The following is a 21,202-nucleotide window of genomic DNA, read 5'->3' on the forward strand; positions in this document are numbered from 1 at the left end:
TCTTTTTTGTTGTTGCTTGTTTAAAGTATCAATAAGATCTGCCTATTCTCAGCCTAGGCTACTCAGTGTTGTAATAAACTCCAAACCTATATTAATGCAGTATAAAGAACAGAACTAAAAGCAACCTTTTCAAGCAGTACATAGGGTCATGAAAGGGTACATCTTTCACCTCCTCCCCTCAGCGTTAATTCGCTGATCATTTCAGGCACTTCCGTGCAGAAGTGGCGGAAATACGTCAGTTGTTCACGGTACTGGGATTTACTGTACAACCGAAAATGCAATGTAGGGCGAAGTGGGGAAGTGGGCTTTAACTCTAACGTGTTTTTTTAAATTTTTTTATACACCATTTACACAACATTTTACTCAAGATCAACGGGCCATTCGAACCAACCATATCAACCAAGGAAAGAGGAATTCGAGGCTGGATTTATTTAGAAACAATACCGATTCAGGAAAGGCGAATCGTTTTCTGACTGAGGTTTGCTTACTTTGGCGTGAAGATTGACAAGCTTTGAACAAATCGCCTGAGAATGGATGATTCTACAAATCACGGAATTTATTGAGTTGAGTGGATTATTCATGTGCCTCGCTTTTGCATATCTACGGCCAGAGTAACAATCAATCAATCGGCCAAACACCATCAAAAGTGAAGTGTTGTTTAGGCTATTTTACTTAAATAAACGGGATCCCTCTAGCCAAGCACAATCGTTCATGACTATAGATTTGGCCGGGCGGTGATGGAAGAAGAACAGTCCGACATGATACAGCGTTGTAGCTTCGTCTGACAGCTCGCTCTGTCGCAGCCAGACAACAATTGCAAGCAAAAAAAAAAAGTTGCAAAGCAAGTTAATATTATTGTAAGAGTTACAATTTAGAGTTCTCCCACTCTCTGGGCACAACAAAGTAACAATCTGCTGTTGTGGTGGTCCAATTAGAAAGGCAGCCACGGTTCGCATTCAAGTCGAAACCAACCTTCGAAAATGTTCTTGTCTGTTATTGTTGGATCGAAGATTGTCTCAGATCGTTTATTTAATTTCTAAAACAAAGCAAGTGCTGTTCTGCACACTTCTACTTCACATGGACAAAGAACGAATTTCGCTCTGTTGTGTGGCGATCGCTTCGACTCTGAGTTCTAAAATGGACGGGAAAATTAAGCGCAGCCGGAGGTCAAGATCTCAACGAGACCGCGTGCGAAGAAGGGATGCGATTGACAGGAATGACCAAAACCGGAGTCCATCATCTGGCTCCGACCTAGGGCAAAGCCCGGTCAGGAATAAGGCCCTGTGTAATTATGGAAAAATGACCAACTTGCATTATGTCCGGCCCCCGCGTCCCTCTCGGAAAAAGAGACGAGGGTCAGTGTCTCAGGAGGAGGACATTATTGATGGATTTGCCATAGCCAGCTTTCTCAGTCTGGAATCTTTAGAGGTAAGAACGTTGGCCTATGTTGTTGTTGTTTTTTGACACACGTTTGTATGTTTGGACATGATACACATAAGTCGATGACATCTTCCTGCGTGGCCCACATCGCTCAAGATCTCCGCCAGGGTCATGTGCAGTTGACGCAGTTATCTCCATTGTGAGTTTATTAGCAAATTTATTGTAAAAGTTATGTCACAGCCTATACAGTGTTACATAAAATGGTTATCTACACTGTAATTACACTGTACCTGCCTTGTAACAAGGTTTTCAGGACCCAGGATATTGCTGTAAACACACATTGGTTGGTTTGCAGGGCCAATATGCCAAGAGGCTGATGGCTGAACATATGCTGTTAGGTTACTATTGATTTATCCCAACAACAACCATTATGATGCTTTGAGGTGTCACTCAGTCCATGTGTTTCTATAGATCAGATTTACTTCCATTCCAGAATATGTGTTTCTGGAATACAGATTATTATTGATGCACTACTGCACACTGGCTGGTTTGGTCAATGTCATGATAATTCCCGGGGTTTGGCAGAGAGAACTGGTAGATGTCACACATTTTGAATATGTTCTGATTTGCTGATGGTCCAAAAATGGAAAATCAAAAGTTGTAAACTGTAGGCCTAGGCTTGACCCATTTGATATAAAACTCCTCTCTTGCTCTTAAATGCTTCCAGGTGCAAGGTTCATCAGCTAGAGTATTAGTCTATGTGATTGTTCCACCTTGCCCGCTCGGGGATTCAAAACAGCGACCTTTTGGGTTACTGACCCAACGCTCTTAACCTGCGAGGCCACCACAGGGACATGTGTCAAAATAGATACAAAATAGACAATAATAAAGGCATTGGGGACGTCTATGTGCCTGAAATGCTTGAAGAGGACATTTTTCTCTTAATGCTTTCCGCCAGATGGTGACTAACAGTAAACTTGATAAATGGTATCTAAGTGACACTGTGTGAAAGACAACCCAGCAGTAAAAAGCCAGAGCTGACTCAGTGATTGGTGCATATGGCCCTGACAGAATACTCATCATCATTCTGATTCATTCTCTGTCTAGGAAGAGAAACTTATTGTTATACCAAATGTCAGGGGTGACAAACAAGACAGGACTCAACACGATCTTCTGTCATCGGTAATGATGGTCTTTATCCGTCCCTGTCAAACCTTGCTTCTCAGAGGTGTAACTCATGGAATTGCTTTGCTACATGACTACACGGCTAATACACGGCTAACTACATGAATCACTGTAGAAACAGCTGCTTCATACAGCTGTTGCATATTGTCAACATGATTTCCACTATATTCTGGATGAGGATGACTGTAGACTGATGATGGCTCCAGCTCAAAATGACCCAGGCCTGGATTTGAATACGAGGCCTGTATAGTTGTATAATGATTGTTGTAGTGAGTGCTGTAACCTAGACGGTGTAACTCACCAGGGCGTGACTCTGGGATGTTCTGGCCCACTGTATGTTTGTTTACACAGGGTTAGTTTAATTAGCTCTGTAACCAGCTAGTCTGGCTTTGGCACAAGTCTAGATGTGGATGATTGGGTGACGCCTGCAGCAGCTCTACCCTTTAAACGGTGAACCGCTTCTCTGTTATACGGTCTGTTCTCTTCTCTAGCTCTGCTCTGGCAGCAGGGAGAATCTCTCCCTGCTCTCCCTCTTTTATGATGACTGAGCTCCTAGGATTTCACCAGATAGAATTTCATTAATACTAAATCTAGGATTAGTCATTTGTTAAGCGAGCTGTCAGACTGTTACAAGTGTTTAGTATCCTACTGCAGTAGGGCCCCCCAAGCAGACATTTCGACACCCTATTTGCAGTAATATAATGATATGTTTGATGTATTCTCGGAGTCCGTCCTCCCGGTCAGGTGTGTACTGTACTGTACTGTACACCCCGGAGGTGATACCATGTAAGTAACGGTTTGATGTATTCTCGGAGTCCGTCCTCCCGGTCAGGTGTGTACTGTACTGTACTGTACACCCCGGAGGTGATACCATGTAAGTAACGGTTTGATGTATTCTCGGAGTCCGTCCTCCCGGTCAGGTGTGTACTGTACTGTACTGTACACCCCAGAGGTGATGCCATGTAAATAACTGTTTGATAAACACTACCAGTGTGTCAAAAGCTAAATGGTAATTGAATAGGATGCAGCACGTGAGAAACACTGTCGAGAGCATTCTAAGGACACTGCTCTCAGTTTATTTTTGTGTTGCTATATTCAAGATTATTTCTGTGGTGGAACTTGTACAGGTAGGGGTACAGTGGTCTTATTTTATCAAGAAGCATATCATTGAACTATTCCAGCTATTGATTGGTAAATCTTTCTAGAGGTTCTTTATTACAGCCAAGGCCCTGCTGCATAGTTAACGTGCACCAGCCTCCCGGACCTCTGGCCCATCTGTCCAGCTGAGAGCTCTCCAGGCAGTCAAGAGGGGGAAAGGCTGCTGCCCCACAGCTCCTTGTCTCTTTGTGGTGTTTGCCTGCCTGTTCGGATGACGCTCTTTACAAGTTCCTTGTGTGGACAAGATTGAGGAAGGGCTTGGCTTTCAGGGGACCTGCAAGGGTTTTTAAACAAGCAGGTGTCACTTGTCTGTGTATGTAAAAGTGTTCACTGACAGCTGATAATACGGTGTGCTTACAGGGAAGCCGTGCTTTTGCTTTCATCCCTTTTTTTCAGTAGAATCAATCTTCTAGTTCTAGGAACACTGAAAATACCTTTCCGTGGCCTGTTCAGTTTGCCTGAATGTAGTCCCACAGCCAGGTTAGTGTGTTACTCCCTCAGGCACTCATTGATTTACCCTCCTCTATGTTATCTGTCCTTGCCATCCCCCCTAGTCTCCAGCTAGACTGTCATGTCCAAGGATTACATCCGCCTCTCTTCAGCATGGTGGAAGCACAATGACTTCACTCAGCCAAATAATGCTGAACGTTTCATGTTTTACCCTTGTTCGTCGCAGTTCCACATAATGGACAACTTGCAGGGCTGCAGGCCGCAGTTGTAAAAAGTGTGTGTGTGTGTCCATCTCTCCCTGGGCCCACTGCCCAGCCAGGCTGTGAGACAGGAAACAGGCTGACTCTCCCTGCCATAAACCCCCTCTGTCATTTCCTATCCTTTGTTCTGCTGCTTGTCGGCTCATGCTGTAAATAAACCATCAGTCGTCCTGAACGGCCTGGAACTGACATGGAACACCATTATGTCTGTCTGTTGCAGCGACAGACAGACTGACTGACAGAGAGAGACAGCGAGTTTTATTTAGAAAATTAATATGTAGAATGTGCTGCTACTGCATGACCTCAATCCACTGGCTTAATAATGACTGTTGGCCCCATTTAGCGGATAGGTACTATTTAGCCCTGATAAGTAGGGCTATCTGCCGAATATGATACAGTTCCAAATTTAGAGTTCCAGGGCGCAGAGCAACCACTGTTGTGCAAGGCCACTGTGAATAGGTTCTCTGAGGAAAAGTCCTCGTTAGGTAATGATGGTGTCATCTAATTGTCTCAGTACCTGGCAGAAGAGGGTAGGCATTCATCAAGCCACTATAAACAGCCGTCAAAGATAGGCTAGAGTAAAACATGACTGTGCTATGTCTGTATTGCCTAAACATACACTGAGTGTACAAAACATTAAGAATACCTTCCTAATATTGAGTTGCACCCCCCCTCAGAACAGCCTCAATATGTCGGGGCATGGACTTGACAAGGTGTCAAAAACATTCCACAGGAATGCTGGCCCATGTTGACTCCAATACTTCCCACAGTTGTGTCAAGTTGGCTGGATGTCCTTTGGGTGGTGGACCATTCTTGATACACAGGGGAAACTGTTGAGCATGAAAAACAGTTCATGAAACAAACTGGTGCGCCTGGCACCTACTACCATACCCTGTTCAAGGCACTGAAATCTTTTGTCTTGCCTATTCACCCTCTGAATGGCACATTAACACAATCCATGTCTCAATTGTTTCAAGGCTTAAAACTACTTCTTTAACCTGTATCCTCCCCTTCATCTACACTGATTGAAGTGGATTTAACAAGTGACATCAATAAGGGATCGTATCTTTCACCTGGTCAGTCTACAGTTGAAGTCGGAAGTTTACATACACTTAGGTTGGAGTCATTAAAACTAGTTTTTCAACCATTCCACCATTTTTTTGTTAACAAACGATAGTTTTGGCAAGTCGGTTAGGACATCTACTTTGTGCATGACACAAGTGATTTTTTCCAACAATTGTTTACAGACAGATTATTTCACTTATAATTCACTAAGTTGACTGTGCCTTTAAACAGCTTGGAAAATTCCAGAAAATGATGTCATGGCTTTAGAACCTGATAGGCTAATTGACATCATTTGAGTCAATTGGAGGTGTACCTGTGGATGTATTTCAAGGCATACCTTCAAACTCAGTGCCTCTTTGCTTGACATCATGGGAAAATCAAAAGAAATCAGCCAAGACCTCAGAAATAAAATTGTACACCTCCACAAGTCTGGTTCATCCTTGGGAGCAATTTCCAAATGCCTGAAGGTACCACATTCATCTGTACAAACAATAGTACGCAAGTATAAACACCATGGGACCACGGAGCCGTCATATCACTCAGGAAGGAGACGCCTTCTGTCTCCTAGAGATGAACGTACTTTGGTGCAAAAAGTGCAAATCAATCCCAGAACAACAGCAAAGGACCTTGTGAAGATGCTGGAGGCAACGGGTACAAAAGTATGTATATACACAGTAAAACAAGTCCTATATCGACCTAACCGGAAAGGCGGCTCAGCAAGGTAGAAGCCACTGCTCAAAATTGCCATAAAAAAGCCAGACTACATTTTGCAACTGCACATGGGGACAAAGATCGTACTTTTTGGAGAAATGTCCTCTGGTCTGATGAAACAAAAATAGAACTGTTTGGCCATAATGACCATCATTATGTTTGGAGGAAATAGGGGGAGGCTTGCAAGCCGAAGAACACCATCCCAACCGTGAGGACACGGGAGTGGCAGCATCATGTTGTGGGTGTGCTTTGCTGCAGGATGGACTGGTGCACTTCACAAAATAGATGGCCTCGATACAGCCCTTAGCCGTGGTATATTGGTCATATACCACAAACCCCCAAAGGTGCCTTATTGCTATTATAAACTGGTTACCAACGTAATTAGAGCAGTAAAAATAAATGTTTTGACATTTATGGTCTGATATACCACGGCTGTCAGCCAATCAGCATTCAGGGCTTGAACCAGCCAGTTTAAATTTGAGATAAATTCCTCTCAATAATCTCGCTGTAAAAAGAGTGAGTGTAATAATGTGGGTCTTGAGGATTGATCATGTTTGTTGTCTGTTTGCTTTTGTCAGCAGTTCAAAGTTCTGATTAGGATCACTTGTCAGTGTCTGTCTTTTATCTGATTCACCTGAGCTGACAGTGCAGATAATGTATTGAGTCGATGAACAGTAAGTCAGACAGGATTCTGTATGATACTGACATCGCTCTTATGCAGGACAAGATCAGTCTATAAAAGCACAGAATGTCCTTGAATGGATCTGTACTGGGCAGAAGAAGCAATCACTCATTGTTTCACACAGTTATGATTACATTTTTATTTTATTTTATTTAACCTTTATTTAACTAGGCAAGTCAGTTGAGAACAAATTCTTATTTACAATGACGGCCTACCCCGGCCAAACCCTAACCCGGACGACGCTGGGCCAATTGTGTGCTGCCCTATGGGACTCCAATCATGGCCGGTTGTGGTACATCCTGGAATCAAACCAGGGTCTGTAGTGACGCCTCTAGCACTGAGATGCAGTGCCTTAGACCACTGCGCCACTCGGGTTTCTCCACCTCCCTGGACTGTTACCAAGCACGTCTGATCAAAACAATCACTGCTAGCTTGGCTCTGAATAGCATCAGGCACACACATCTGTTGAGAGGCAGAGGGAGAGAAACTACTCGAACCCAAAGACCAAACAAGGGCTGAATGAGAGAGAGTGGGTGAAAATAATCTGGGGTAGATTTCCAGCTACACTGAATACAATAGGCATGCAACCTCTAAGAATGAAGACAGCAGGGACTGTAGATGGTCTATATTCTGTGATATATGGACAGAATATACAGTTGTGTTTACATATGGATCTAGGTGATAATAAACTGGCTCCATTTTCCGCCCTCGTGTTTATCATTACTGTAGGATGTGACACAAGAAAGTGACATTATGTTCTATTGCAATTTCATAATGTTTCTTTTTTGGCCACCAGTACCTCCTTTAAATATGTTTGACAGTTATGTGACAAAGTAGCCTACACATTTAGACTTGTAAGGCAAAGCCATGGCAGTGTCAGAATGTTTATGACTCGTCTTCAGTCCATTACTGGTGCATAAATTGCTCGACTGATTGCCCAGTCAGTGCAGGTCCAGTAATTCAGTGGCAGGACCCGTGACCTCAGGCTGCTGGACGTGTCATGGGAAATAGAGAGTGTTATGCTGACCACACAGCTCGCGTTGCAAAATAAATGTACACATACATGTTATTAAATCATTGCAACCACACTGCTCTTGTGAGTCAATGAGCATCTGCGTAGGCAGGTGCTAAAATATAACTTGGTTCTATTTGTGATGCTTGACACACTGCAAGTCCCGCCTCTCCCATCTCCTCATTGGTTTTTAGGAGCAAATACCTACATGGGTGATTGAAAGATGACCTGAGGTACACACTCCAGTCCAGTTGGTGGTGGTAATGCACCTTAAAGTTGGTTGCCAACTGGCATATAAAGTCCAAAGAAGAAGAAGCCTGAAGGAGGAGAGATTACTTGAAATTAACTCTGTTTCCCCGTTTATCTGTGGATTAATTGTCGGAGTAGAGGACCTTGTGCATTTCAGGTAAAATAACAACCCAATGTTTATATCCCAGGAAAAATTAGCTAGCAACAGCAAGCTAGCTAGCTAAATTGCCATAAATGTTTAATGCTTTTTGACCTGTCCCCAAATTAAAATAGTTGGTTCAGAGTTGGTTTTGATATTTCAACCTGTGTTTCCTGATCGCGTCTGGTGTGGGTGGACAAAATCAACATGTCTGGTCAGAATGTTAAGTGTCTAATTACCACTTAATTATGTGTAACAAGTACTGTAGGAAATGACACACAAACTCCATTTCAGCATTCAAATAAAGCGATTATGAACCTAGTGTATCTATAGCCACTCAGTGGTGTAAAGTACTTAAGTAAAAATACTTTAAAGTACTACTTAAGTTGTTTTTGGGGGTATCTGTACTTTACTATTTATTTTTTGACTACTTTTACTTCATCACTACATTCCTAAAGAAAAGAATCTACTTTTTACTCCATACATTTTCCCTGACACCCAAAAGTACTCGTTACATTTTGAAAGCTTAGCAGCACAGGAAAATAGTCTAATTCACACACTTATCAAGAGAACATCCCTGGTCATCCCTACTGCCTCTGACCTGGTGAACTCATGAAACACATGCTTCATTAGTAAATGATGTCTGAGCGTTAGCGCATGGCCCTGGCTATCCGTACATTAAAAAGCAAGAAAATGGTGCCACCTTGTTCGCTTTATAAAAGGAATTTGAAAAGATTAAACTTTTACTTTTGATACTTAAGTATATTTTAGCAATTACATTTACTTTTGATACTTAAGTGTATTTAAAACGAAATACTTTTAAAGTTTTACTCAAGTCGGATTTTACTGGGCAACTTTTACTCAAGTCATTTTCTATTAAGGTAGCTTTACTTTTATTCAATAATGACAATTGGGTACTTTTTCCACCACTGGCCACTCTACAGATGGCATCTTTAAAAGTCAGGGGCATTTAAAGTGAACCTTGTACCAGAAGATGATGGCCTATAGTGCCATGTGATTGAACAGTTCCTAATGACAGAAAGCGGTCTAGCTGGGGATGTATGGATAAATGGAGTGCTTGACCTATGGACAGGCTGTTACCAGTATTATCTCTGTCGTGGTCAGGAGGATAAAGACAAATGATCTGTAGACCTGTAGCTTTACACACAGTTCAGAATCATGAATCTAATGCCAGGAACGTCAAGATCTGCTGGGTCTACTCTCCTACAGTGCAGTGCTTAAATCAATGAGCATAGGAAGGAACAACCGTAGTCATATATTTCACTGTAACAGATCTCTCTGGATCTCTAGAAGGAACTGTGCGCTACTGTCTTGTTCGATATCTTGTCATGGGAAAATAGCTCTCTGAAATTAGCTAACTATTACTCTGATAAAGGCATATTAGCGGATGCTATTAGCTTTATACAGTTAACTGACCGACTCTCTGTACCCCTGCTTGCGTTGCGTCTTTGAAATCTATGTCACATCAATAGAGTTAATGATTTACAGAGCCGTTAATGGAGGCTGAAGCAGCGCTTACTGTGCCAGTGGCTGATTGGATGCAAATTGGATTTGAACAGCCTACTGTAACAAGCCGCCTTGTTTCCCGAACCACTTGTATCTCGTGTCCTTTGTGGAACGTTCGCAGGCCAGGTTATGTTCAGCTACCTGGCGAGAGCTGATATGTGAGGTCTGATTGCAGAAGCTGTGGCACACGAGCTGCTAATAGCTTGATGTTCATGACCTTCTGTCCACCGAGGAGAGACCGTGTTATAACATGCATGTTACTGCCACTTTTGGCTTCATGGATGGTGAGAGTGACTGGATGGAGGTACGAATGTGATAGTGGAACTTGATGAGAGCCCATCCACTGAATCCTTTGTAAGCCGCTGGGCTTTACCTGGGATTTAGGGCCAATGTTCGTTCTCAAAGCCATTCTCACTGCAAACCCTAACCTGGATTTAGCTGGTTTCACCCTATTTTATTGAGTGTAGCTGGCAAAACGGATCAACTACCCAAGGTTATTTTCACCCACTCTCTCTCACTCAGCCCTTGTTTGGTTTCTCCCCCCCTGCGTCTCCACAGCTGTGTGTGCCTGATGCTATTCAGAGCCAAGCTCAGTGATTGTTTTTATCAGACATGCTTGGTAACTGTCCAGGGAGGTGGAGAAACACAGTGACACATCATTTACCACACGCCGCTAGTCTTTTAGCAGTGCCATGAATATTAATATCACTATGGCAATGGTTCTGGAGATTACACTTGTGCCATTAGGTCACTTGTTTTCATGGATAGCTGAAGCTGTAGGCAGGGGGGACGCTGAGCAGGGAATGCTCACAGTTCACACTCGTTGGCTAAGTGAGATTAGTTGTGCTTGCATTGAACAATACCCCAAAAGCCATCGGGGGAGGGGAGCATGTATTCAATTGCTCCTTTCCAAGATCTCACCGAATTCTGTGTCTTAGATGACCTGTAACTGATTCTTGTTCATGTCCATTGCTTGCCTCCACTGTGCTTGGTAGTATATATATCAACACCACTGACAACCCACTCACAGGCCACTGGCATGGTTAGTCCAGGGGCATTTAGCTCAGACTGCCAAACGCCACAGCCTGACAATGGGTAGCAGCTGGCCGCCAATATTCTAGTCTCACAGGCCTGCCTCATAGGATATGACCTCAATACACAACCATGCCCAGAAGCATCATGAGCTTTGGCTTTTCTTCAATTCCCTTTTTCTTTATGATGGGTTTTTATTTATGTACTAGAGGTTTTGGAAGGATTTCCTTGCCGCCTTATCATATTGACTCAGTGTAAGCATTATCATCATTCATACCGAGGTGGCTCTCCTTCTGTGCTGTACATATTAAGCCTCCTTTGTGTTTGCTCTTTCGTAGGTGGCTCTGAGGAAGAGCACAAAGAGCCTGAGGTCGCAGGGGGGCAAGGAGAAGTGGGAGAGCCAGGTGCTGAAGAAACGGAAGACTGAACAGACTGCTGAGGGGGATGTGATTCCTGTGAATGGATTCACTGACAATCGAGCTGACTTTGAACATGAGCAGGATGGAGAGAAGGAGCAAGGGAAGGTGAAAAACAGATCAAAGAAGAGCAAGCAGGTAGTCTATGGATCAATTAACCTTCATTCTATTTTAATGACTATGCTCTCCTACAAACTAAAACCTGTCTACATTTCAGTCATTTAGCAGACGCTCTTATCCAGAGCGACTTACAGTAGTGAATACATACATTTCATACTTTTTTTTTTTGTACTGGCCCCCCCGTGGGAATCGAACCCACAACCCTGGCGTTGCACACACCATGCTGGCGTTGCAAACACCATGCTCTACCAACTGAGCCACAGGGAATACCTCGTATTGTCTACCTCGTATTGTGTGTGGGCATTTTGCCCAGAGAAGTAAAAGAGGTCTTACAGTTTGTTTTCGTTTTGGTTGTTAACCTAGATAAGCAGCTATATGTTTATTTGGAGTTCTTCCTTAGCTGTTTCAAGTCATTCACTTTAAATCCCACAGTTTTCTTTTTCTAATGGTGATACGGCTTTTGTCCTGTAAAAAAAAAAGAAATGGCTCCATCGTGAGGTGTTTAATTGTCGGCACCAGCCAGTCAATGAACTGTGTTATCAGGTTCATTTCCGAATCTTCCCATCCTGTTATAGTAATTACTTCACACAAGCGTGTCTGCTTTGCAGGGAGTTAGGAGAGTGCCACACAGGAAACAAGGGCCAATAAAGAGACGAGATAAGGTGCTTTGTGAAGAGCTTCCTCCTCAGCGCAGTATTTGTCTGTGTTTGTAGCAGAGAGCACACCAGGCACTCACAAACTTATGCCCACTTCCATATCAGTTCCTGGCCTAGCCAATTCCCGCACCCCAATCTGTATGTGTCGACCAGATACTACTTGTTTTAAGGTATTGCCTAGATGACCCCTTGTGGATCTCTCTTGTTCTGAACAGTATGCAAAACAGTATGTTGGGTGGTAGCCTCCTATGCAAAACAGGACACAGCTATTATCAGGTTTGTTTCAGTGTATTTTGTTCCTTGAATTTACTGTTTATCTTAGCACACTGTAGGTAAATGGGATCTACTCTACAAAAGGGATGAAACCTACTCACACTTGATCAATCGAACAGTTTAATTGTGTCACTGAAGCAACATCCGGAGTGCTGTAGGAAGTAGAAGGACCTCAGATAACATCCTTTCTCAGATAACATGTACTTTGCTAAAGCACATTGACACAGGACGTTCACTGTGTCAAATCAAGTCATGAGACTAGCTGGATGACATGTTCACTGCCACCTGGACTATTTAAGTAAGTCATTTTTACACACACACACTTACATTTTAGTCATTTAGCAGACGCTCTTATCCAGAGCGACTTACAGTAGTGAAGGCATACATTTCATACATTTTTTCCCGTACTGGTCCCCCGTGGGAATCGAACCCACAACCCTGACGTTGCAAACACCATGCTCTACCAACTGAGCCACACGGGACCTAGACATACAGTGTTCTGGGCCTGCCTGTCAAAGCAGTGAAGTGTAGCAGCCAAAGGAATGCTGCAGGATGGGCTGAACATTATGGAACGGTAGCTTTAAACCATGAAACCCCAGATCTACACCACATTATTGTGCTGTTCCTGTTTAATCACTTCATTCTGAGTTTTCAGTCAATATGATTTCTCTGTTTTGTCCTGAAACAACTTGTGATCTCTTGAATCAATATCTGTATAAAATCTGCATTATGCTGCATGGATCATTCAAGGTCTCCATTCCAACCCAATGTTGGTGTGTGTGTGTGTGTGCCCATTTATGCATGCACTGCATTTATCTTGCCTTTAAAGAAAAGCCAGCTCTGGCTCGGAGTTGGGCCAGGGCCAGGGCTAGGGCTAATTGCCCATCACGGTCAGTGAATGAGTCTGGACATGAACTCTGCTTATTTTAAATCGGGTTAACTGTGTCATTGAAATGGATGTCCTCACTGATGTGTAATCACTCATTCCTGTAATACACCAGTGCCCTCTGGTGGGCCAGATTCTCATCTGGGCGGAGGGGCTATGGGCTGGTAAATTCACTGTCTTCCAACTCAATGTTATGTAGATAACCCTGGACTCAAAGACATGATGAAAATTAGTTAAATTGGAAGCCTTTGAGTGTGTGATTGATCTGTCCTCTGGGTCTGTCCTGTCCCTCAGGTGAAGGGGCTTCTGGGAAGGCAAGGCGGAGCCGAGGTCACCAGAACACAGGGCACGCCTCAGAGAAGCAACTCTAAAGAACACCACAGTGGGGTATGAACAGTATTGTCTGGATAAAGGGATTTTTTTGTGTGTGCCAACAACAACCTATTGACTGATTACAGAAGGCATTTATCAGAATCTGTTATAAGCCCTTGCTCATGAACATTATAATTTCTTTCCACAGAGCTCATTCTCTGGTCGGGGCTATTCGGTGAGTGACTTCAATCCTTTCTGAGAGAATGAATGTCCCCTATGTTACCTATGGTACTGCTCAGAGTATGAGGATAAAACCGGGTCTGTGATTAGCCCGTGCATACTGAGAAGAACAGTCTGGAACAAAATGTCCTCATTTGCTGGAACAAAATGTCCTCAGAAGCTAACAGGCTGATATTTAGTAATGTAGCTCAACAGGTGTCATGTCAACACGGATTAGTGATTTGTATATCTGAGTGACACGTTGACAGTGAGCGGGACTTGAGGGAGGGACTGACACATGATTTATCAGTGGTTTTCAGTCGAAATTGACCGTCTGATATAGTAGCTCACAGTTGTGTTGCTGCGTCGCCTGGCGTGATGATTCCTTTAGCGCGAACTGTTCAGTACACACAGCAGTGAAACACACGTTGGTGACTTGGAACGAGGTAACAGACCTAATGCATAATAATGTCCCCTTTCTCCCGCTCGGTTTCATTCTCTCGCACACACACTCTCTCTCTCTCTGACTTGATATGTAAACAGACTCTTCTAGGCATAAACACATTTCTACTAATCTAACCATAATATGGATCTCCATGTTTTTTATTGGCATTATTTATAGATGCATTTAAAAAGTGTCAGTTTGAGTGTTGATGGATGAAGCTGTTCTCATGAATTAATGCAGCGCTTCGCATCCTTTCTCCCGCAGTGTGACAGTGAGAGTGACATCGATGACAAGGTCAGATAAACATTCTCACTTCTCAGAACTATTAACTTATCAGTCCTCTACATGTTCTGTTATGTATTTGTGTATTTCCATCTGGGCTGTCAGCTGGCCAGGCTGTATTGTACTGAGTGGGGGGGGGGGTCCTCCAAATGGCAGACAGGGTTGTGATGGGGTCAGATGTTTTGGCTGACCTTTTTATTTAATAGGTCAGGGCAGCGTAAACAGTGTGTGGGGTGTCTTTGGTCTCAGTGGTGGTCCTCCTCCATCCTGAGCAGACTATTTTTGGGACGTAGTTGACGTCAAGGAGGATAAATGGCCACAAACTCTAACTTGTGTTTTGGTACTGGTTTGTGAGTGTGACGTTCAGTCTGTGTGTCTTACGGACATTATAGACATTTAACTCTGTTTTAAATGTCTACATGTTAATAATGCCAGCTCTCTTTGATTGCATTATTGGATTTTGATCTAAGGAATGCGCTGAAGCTAACTTGATTACACTGTGAATATCATTAGGGCTACTTACGAAAGTAAGGACGTTCTAATTATCATAACAAGTCTCTGTTATTTCCTCCATATGATCTATTTATTTTTGTCAGCAACCTCCTATTAAATATGGAGGCTCCAAAACTGAAATTGAACTCATGACAGAGGTCATATGAACCCGATTACGGTAATGTAGCATTTTGCAAGGTTGTTAATCAACTGATGGATTCCAGGAATATCTGGAAATAAGGTACTTACATTTGCAACACGAAAGGAACCTCATGATGGTTTACCACAGCTGAATTTCCGCTGAGTTCAACAATTTGATTTAGCAATTGAATCTGGTTAGTTTGATGTCTATTTGATGTCGTTAGTGTATAATCATGCGCTTTCCCAGCATCCGTATGATTGACACTTTACAAAGGACAGAATGCTTAAAGATGAGGAATACACAGGAGCACATCAAATATAATATCACTAGATAGTTTATTTAAGTGTGTGTGTGTGTGTGTGTGTGTGTGTGTGTGTGTGTGTGTGTGTGTGTGTGTGTGTGTGTGTTGAGTCCTCTGCTGCCTGGTATGACAATCTGGCCAATATTCAGCAATGTAATTAGAAACATACTGTTTTAAATGTAATTTATGGATTAGAATAAGATACTTAGCTACTAAGTTAATTTGTGTCATCCACTTTCTAATTTGTTTTTCACAAGGTAAATGTCATGGGCATTTACGTAGTGCTCTTACATGAAAGAAATGACTGATTACATTAATTGCCTCTTAATGTTTAATCTATGTTCTGATGCTTTTTATTATACTGTCAAAAGATGCATTCATTGAGCTGTCACATACTACATCAAGTTAGAATGGTTTCGATTTAATCTCATTCAGTTTCATTTAGAAAACTTTCCCTCTCATGTCATTGGACTGGGTTCACCAAGAGTTATGTCTCACCTTTTGTTCCTCTGATCTCGTTTTCATTCATTTTGCATTTCTATTTTAGTCATTTAGCAGACGCTCTTATCCAGAGCAATTTACAGTAGTAGTGAGTGGATACTTTTTGATACTGGTCCCCCATGGGAATCGAATCCACAACCCTGGCGTTGCAAGTGCCAAGCTCTACCAACTGAGCCCCACGGGATCATACATTCATTGGGAACTTGAACACACCCCCCTGAGTGTGGAGCTGACGTCGAGTCTGGGAGTGGAGCAAGAGCCAGCATACCGGATGGTCCTGTTGATCGAGTGCTGTGAAAGATTACCATGGAAAAGCAATCACTTTTGGCGACAGTTCCAGCACCAGACTCAAAATCCTAACATTTTTATTTTCTCCTTTTTGCTCAGGTTTCAGGGATTGAGTTTGAAAAGCTCTTCACACTAAGGACAGCTAATGGTAAGAATGTTTTCACTCTCAATTTTTTTTTGCACTTGACTCTCTGTCCTTGCTTAGCTGTTGCTAAACAGAATAGATATATTTGTCTCAGTGACATGCTCTTATACGCTTTTTCGGACATTCCATTTCTGTTCACTTGAATAAGGGCAACATCCTTATTCAAACCACACAGTTATCAAGAATTACCTAATTATTGTCAAGGTGTTGTGGCCATTGTAGTTTAAGGATACCCACACACTCTTAATTGCACAACGTGGTTTGACACTGAATGTCACTCTACTCTGTGGAAAGTCTCTGAGCTAGAGGGGATTTATGTTGAAGTAAAACAGAATAATGATGCAAGTGTTTTGACAGAGATGTGTGTGCATTTGAATGTGTTGAGTTGTGTGAAATAGTTGATAAATGCTTTCTACACAATATTTTAGCTATGAATTGGATTGAACCTCCACTTTCAGTGGCTTTAGCTGCTTCATTGGGGCTAGGAAGACGTGATGTTTGGAGTCACACGTCATTCTCAATGAGACTACTGGCTCAAGCAAGTTTGTTATCTACTTCAATATTCCCTATTATCATCCTTAGCATCTCTTAGCAAGTCCATATTGTGATCTAACTATAGCTGCAATTCAACAATTAAGTGCAATTTTCACCCAAGAGAATACCTCTCAAAGCAACATCACTGAATGGTATTTTTCCCATTCAGTATTCTTTACCCGACTAAGTTGTTGTTGCCTTATATGGGCAGCTTGATTGATTGTGTTCTCTTCACAACCCACGATTTCTCAAACTCAAAGCTCATTAGAACTAACATGGTCACATTTCGCCTCATTTGGCCTGAAAGAGCCAAGCGGAGACGCGCATCCAGGGCCAGGCAGCATAAAGCATGCTCTAATCCCACTGGCTGGCTGGCGGTGAGAACCTTTTAGAGCTGAGCCAGGGGTTTAATATGCCTTGTGAAAGCGATTAGAAGGTCTCTATTTAACTCTCCCTACCTCCAAGCTGCTTGTGGTGGGCTTTGGAGAGGGCATTTGTTGTTTGCTTTGGAGGTCTCTCATTGAGTCTTCCAATGAGCCGTCTGGACTTCAGCCTATTGAACGTTATGATTACAAAGAGTGCTAAACACACCACTAGTCTCTCCCCAGGGCCCTCGGGTTTTGTCAGAGCTCAAAGACTGCAGGGAGTAGAGACTAGTGTTGTTTGGTGCTGGGAAAATAGGCTTTGTTGAATTTAATGATAATTTTCTTACACTGTCTGGCAGTGAATGGAAAATATAATGGTGCAACTAACAAATTGTGAGCACTTTGTAATATGAACATGCTCATTTTCCCAAGACATGAACCCACTGGCTGTTATGAAGCTGCTCGTTCGTTGCCTCATTGTTGTTTATAGATGTAGGCCTAGTATTCAGTCTTGGGGGCCACAGGACTAGGGCTTTTGTCACCAGACAACAGAGATTAGGAGCTATTCACCACTATGAATGAAGGTTGTTTTAGCTAAGCATGAACACATACACCACATGACCAAAAGTATGTGGACACCTGCTCGTCGAACATCTCATTCCAAAATCATGGGCATTAATATGGAGTTGGTCCCCTCTTGGCTACTATAACAGCCTCCACACTTCTGGGAAGGCGTTTCACTAGATGTTGGAAGATTGCTGCAGGGACTTGCCTCCATTCAGCCACAAGAGCATTAGTGAGCACGGGGCATTGTCATGCTGAAACAGGAAAGGGTCTTCCCCAAACTGTTGCCACAAAGTTGGAAGCACAGAATCATCTAGAATGCCTTTGTATGCTGTAGCATTAAGACTTCCCATCACTGGAACTAAGGGACTTAGCCCAAACCATGAAAAATCGAATGTTATTTGTCACATGCACCAAATACAACAGGTGTAGACCTTAGAGTGAAATGCTTACTTACAAGCCCTAACAAACAATGCAGTTATATATACTGCTCAAAAAAATAAAGGGAACACTTAAACAACACAATGTAACTCCAAGTCAATCACACTTCTGTGAAATCAAACTGTCCACTTAGGAAGCAACACTGATTGACAATAAATTTCACATGCTGTTGTGCAAATGCAATAGACAACAGGTGGAAATTATAGGCAATTAGCAAGACACCCCCAATAAAGGAGTGGTTCTGCAGGTGGGGACCACAGACCACTTCTCAGTTCCTATGCTTCCTGGCTGATGTTTTGGTCACTTTTGAATGCTGGCGGTGCTTTCACTCTAGTGGTAGCATGAGACGGAGTCTACAACCCACACAAGTGGCTCAGGTAGTGCAGCTCATCCAGGATGGCACATCAATGCGAGCTGTGGCAAGAAGGTTTGCTGTGTCTGTCAGCGTAGTGTCCAGAGCATGGAGGCGCTAAGAAATAAAAGTAACAAATAATTGAAGAGCAGCAGTAAAATAACAATAGCGAGGCTATATACAGGGGGTACTGGTACAGAGTCAATGTGCGGAGGCACCGGTTAGTCGAGGTAATATGTACATGTAGATAGAGTTATTAAAGTGACTATGCATATATAATAACAGAGTAGCAGCAGTGTAAAAGAGGGGGGGGGGACAACCAATGCAATAGTCTGGGTAGCCATTTGATTAGATGTTCAGGAGTCTTATGGCTTTGGGGTAGAAGCTGTTTAGAAGCCTCTTGGACCTAGACTTGGGGCTCCGGTACCACTTGCCATGCGGTAGCAGAGAGAACAGTCTATGACTAGGGTGGCTGGAGTCTTTGACAATTTTTAGGGCCTTCTTCTGACACCGCCTGGAATAGAGGTCCTGGATGGCAGGAAACTTGGCCCCAGTGATTTACTGGGCCGTACGCACTACCATCTGTAGTGCCCTGTGGTCGAAGGCCGAGCAATTGCCATAACAGGCAGTGATGCAACCAGTCAGGATGCTCTCGATGGTGCAGCTGTTGAACCTTTTGAGGACCCATGCCAAATCTTTTCAGTCTCCTGAGGGGGAATGGGTTTTGTTGTGCCCTCTTCACGACTGTCTTGGTGTGCTTGGACCATGTTAGTTTGTTGGTAATGTGGACACCAAAGAACTTGAAGCTCTCAACCTAGTCCACTACAGCCCCGTCGATAAGAATGGGGGCGTGCTTGGTCCTCCTTTTCCTGTAGTCCACAATCATCTCCTTTGTCTTGATCACGTTGAGGGAGAAGTTGTCGTGGCACCATATGGCCAGGTCTCTGACCTCCTCCCTATAGGCTGTCTCGTCGTTGTCGGTGATCAGGCCTAACGCTGTTGTGTCATCGGCAAACTTAATGATGGCCTGGCCGTGCAGTCATGAGTGAACAGGGAGTACAGGAGGGGACCGTCAGGAAGTCCAGGATCCAGTTTCAGAGGGAAGTGTTTAGTACCAGGGTCTTTAGCTTAGCGATGACCTTTGAGGGCAGTATGGTGTTGAACGTTGAGCTGTAGTCAATGAATAGCATTCTCACATAGGTGTTCCCTTTGTCCAGGTGGCAAAGGGCAGTGTGAAGTGCAATAGAGATTGCATCATCTGTGGATCTGTTAGGGCGGTATGCAAATTGTAGTGGGTCTAGGGTTTCTGGGATAATGGTGTTGATGTGAGCCATGACCAGCCTTTCAAAGCACTTCATGGCTACAGATGTGAGTGCTATGGGTCGGTAGTCATTTAGGCAGGTTACCTTAGTGTTCTTGGGCACAGGCACTATGGGGGTCTGCTTGAAACATGTTGGTTTTACAGACTTGGACAGGGAGATGTTGAAAATGTCAGTTTAGACACTTGCCAGTTGGTCAGCGCATGCTCGGAGTACACATCCTGGTAATCCATCTGGCCCTGCGGCCTTGTGAATGTTGACCTGTTTAAAGCTCTTACTCAAATCGGCAGCGGAGAGTGTGATCACACAGTCGTCCGGAACAGCTGATGCTCTCATGCATGTTTCAGTGTTACTTGCCTCGAAGCGAGCATAGAAGTAATTTAGCTCGTCTGGTAGGCTCATGTCACTGGGCAGATCTTGGCTGTGCTTCCCTTTGTAGTCTGTAATAGTTTGCAAGCCCTGCCACATCTGACGAGCGTCGGAGCCGGTGTAGTACGATTTGATCTTAGTACTGTATTGACGTTTTGCCTGTTTGATGGTTCGTCGGAGGGCATAGCGGGATTTCTTATAAGCTTCCGGGTTAGAGTCCCGCTCCTTGAAAGTGGCAGCTCTACCCTTTTAGCTCAGTGCGGATGTTGCCTGTAATCCATGGCTTCTGGTTGGGGTATGTACGTACAGTCACTGTGGGGACGATGTCATCGATGCACTTATTGATGAAGCCAGTGACTGATGTAGTGTACTCCTCAATGCCATCGGAAGAATCCCGGAACTGTGCTAGCAAAACAGTCCTGTTGCTTAGCATCTGCTTCATCTGACCACTTTTTTTATTGACCGAGTCACTGGTGCTTCCTGCTATAATTTTTGCTTGTAAGCTGGAATCAGGAGGGTAGAATTATGGTCAGATTTGACAAATGGAGGGCAAGGGAGAGCTTTGTACGTGTCTCTGTGTGTGGAGCAAAGGTGGTCTAGAGTTTTTTTCCCTCTGGTTGCACATTTAACATGCTGGCAGAAATTTGGTAAAAAGGATTTAAGTTTCCCTGCGTTAAAGTCCCCGGCCACTAGGAGCGCCGCCTCTGGATGAGTGTTTTCATGTTTGCTTATAGCGGTATAGAGCTCATTGAGTGTGGTCTTAGTGGCAGCATCGGTGTGTGGTGGTATGTAGACAGCTATGAAAAATACAGATGAAAACTCTCTCGGTAGATAGTGTGGTGTCGCTATCTACAGACCCAGATCATTATTCCTCCTCCACCAAACTTTACAGTTGGCACTATGCATTGGGGCAGGTAGCGTTCTCCTGGC

At 43.5% G+C, this 21,202-nt stretch overlaps 1 protein-coding gene across 2 annotated transcripts in view; it reads left to right on the plus strand.

Annotated features, from left to right (window-relative positions):
• Positions 1 to 243: 243 nt before the first annotated feature.
• The window catches only part of LOC106564312 (autism susceptibility gene 2 protein homolog), a 29,441-nt gene continuing 8,482 nt past the window's right edge, over positions 244 to 21,202 (plus strand). The window contains exons 1-6 of one of the 2 annotated variants that reach the window (XM_014130363.2): positions 244 to 1,428; positions 11,189 to 11,404; positions 13,496 to 13,588; positions 13,722 to 13,748; positions 14,442 to 14,471; positions 16,283 to 16,331. In XM_014130363.2, the coding sequence (XP_013985838.2) occupies positions 1,078 to 1,428; positions 11,189 to 11,404; positions 13,496 to 13,588; positions 13,722 to 13,748; positions 14,442 to 14,471; positions 16,283 to 16,331 (766 nt within the window). In that variant the 5' untranslated portion in view covers positions 244 to 1,077. The remainder of the gene's footprint in view (positions 1,429 to 11,188; positions 11,405 to 13,495; positions 13,589 to 13,721; positions 13,749 to 14,441; positions 14,472 to 16,282; positions 16,332 to 21,202) is intronic. The other variant, XM_014130356.2, reaches the window with a different exon arrangement.

This window comes from Salmo salar, chromosome ssa01, assembly GCF_905237065.1.
Source record: "Salmo salar chromosome ssa01, Ssal_v3.1, whole genome shotgun sequence".
NCBI classification, from domain to species: Eukaryota; Metazoa; Chordata; class Actinopteri; order Salmoniformes; family Salmonidae; genus Salmo; species Salmo salar.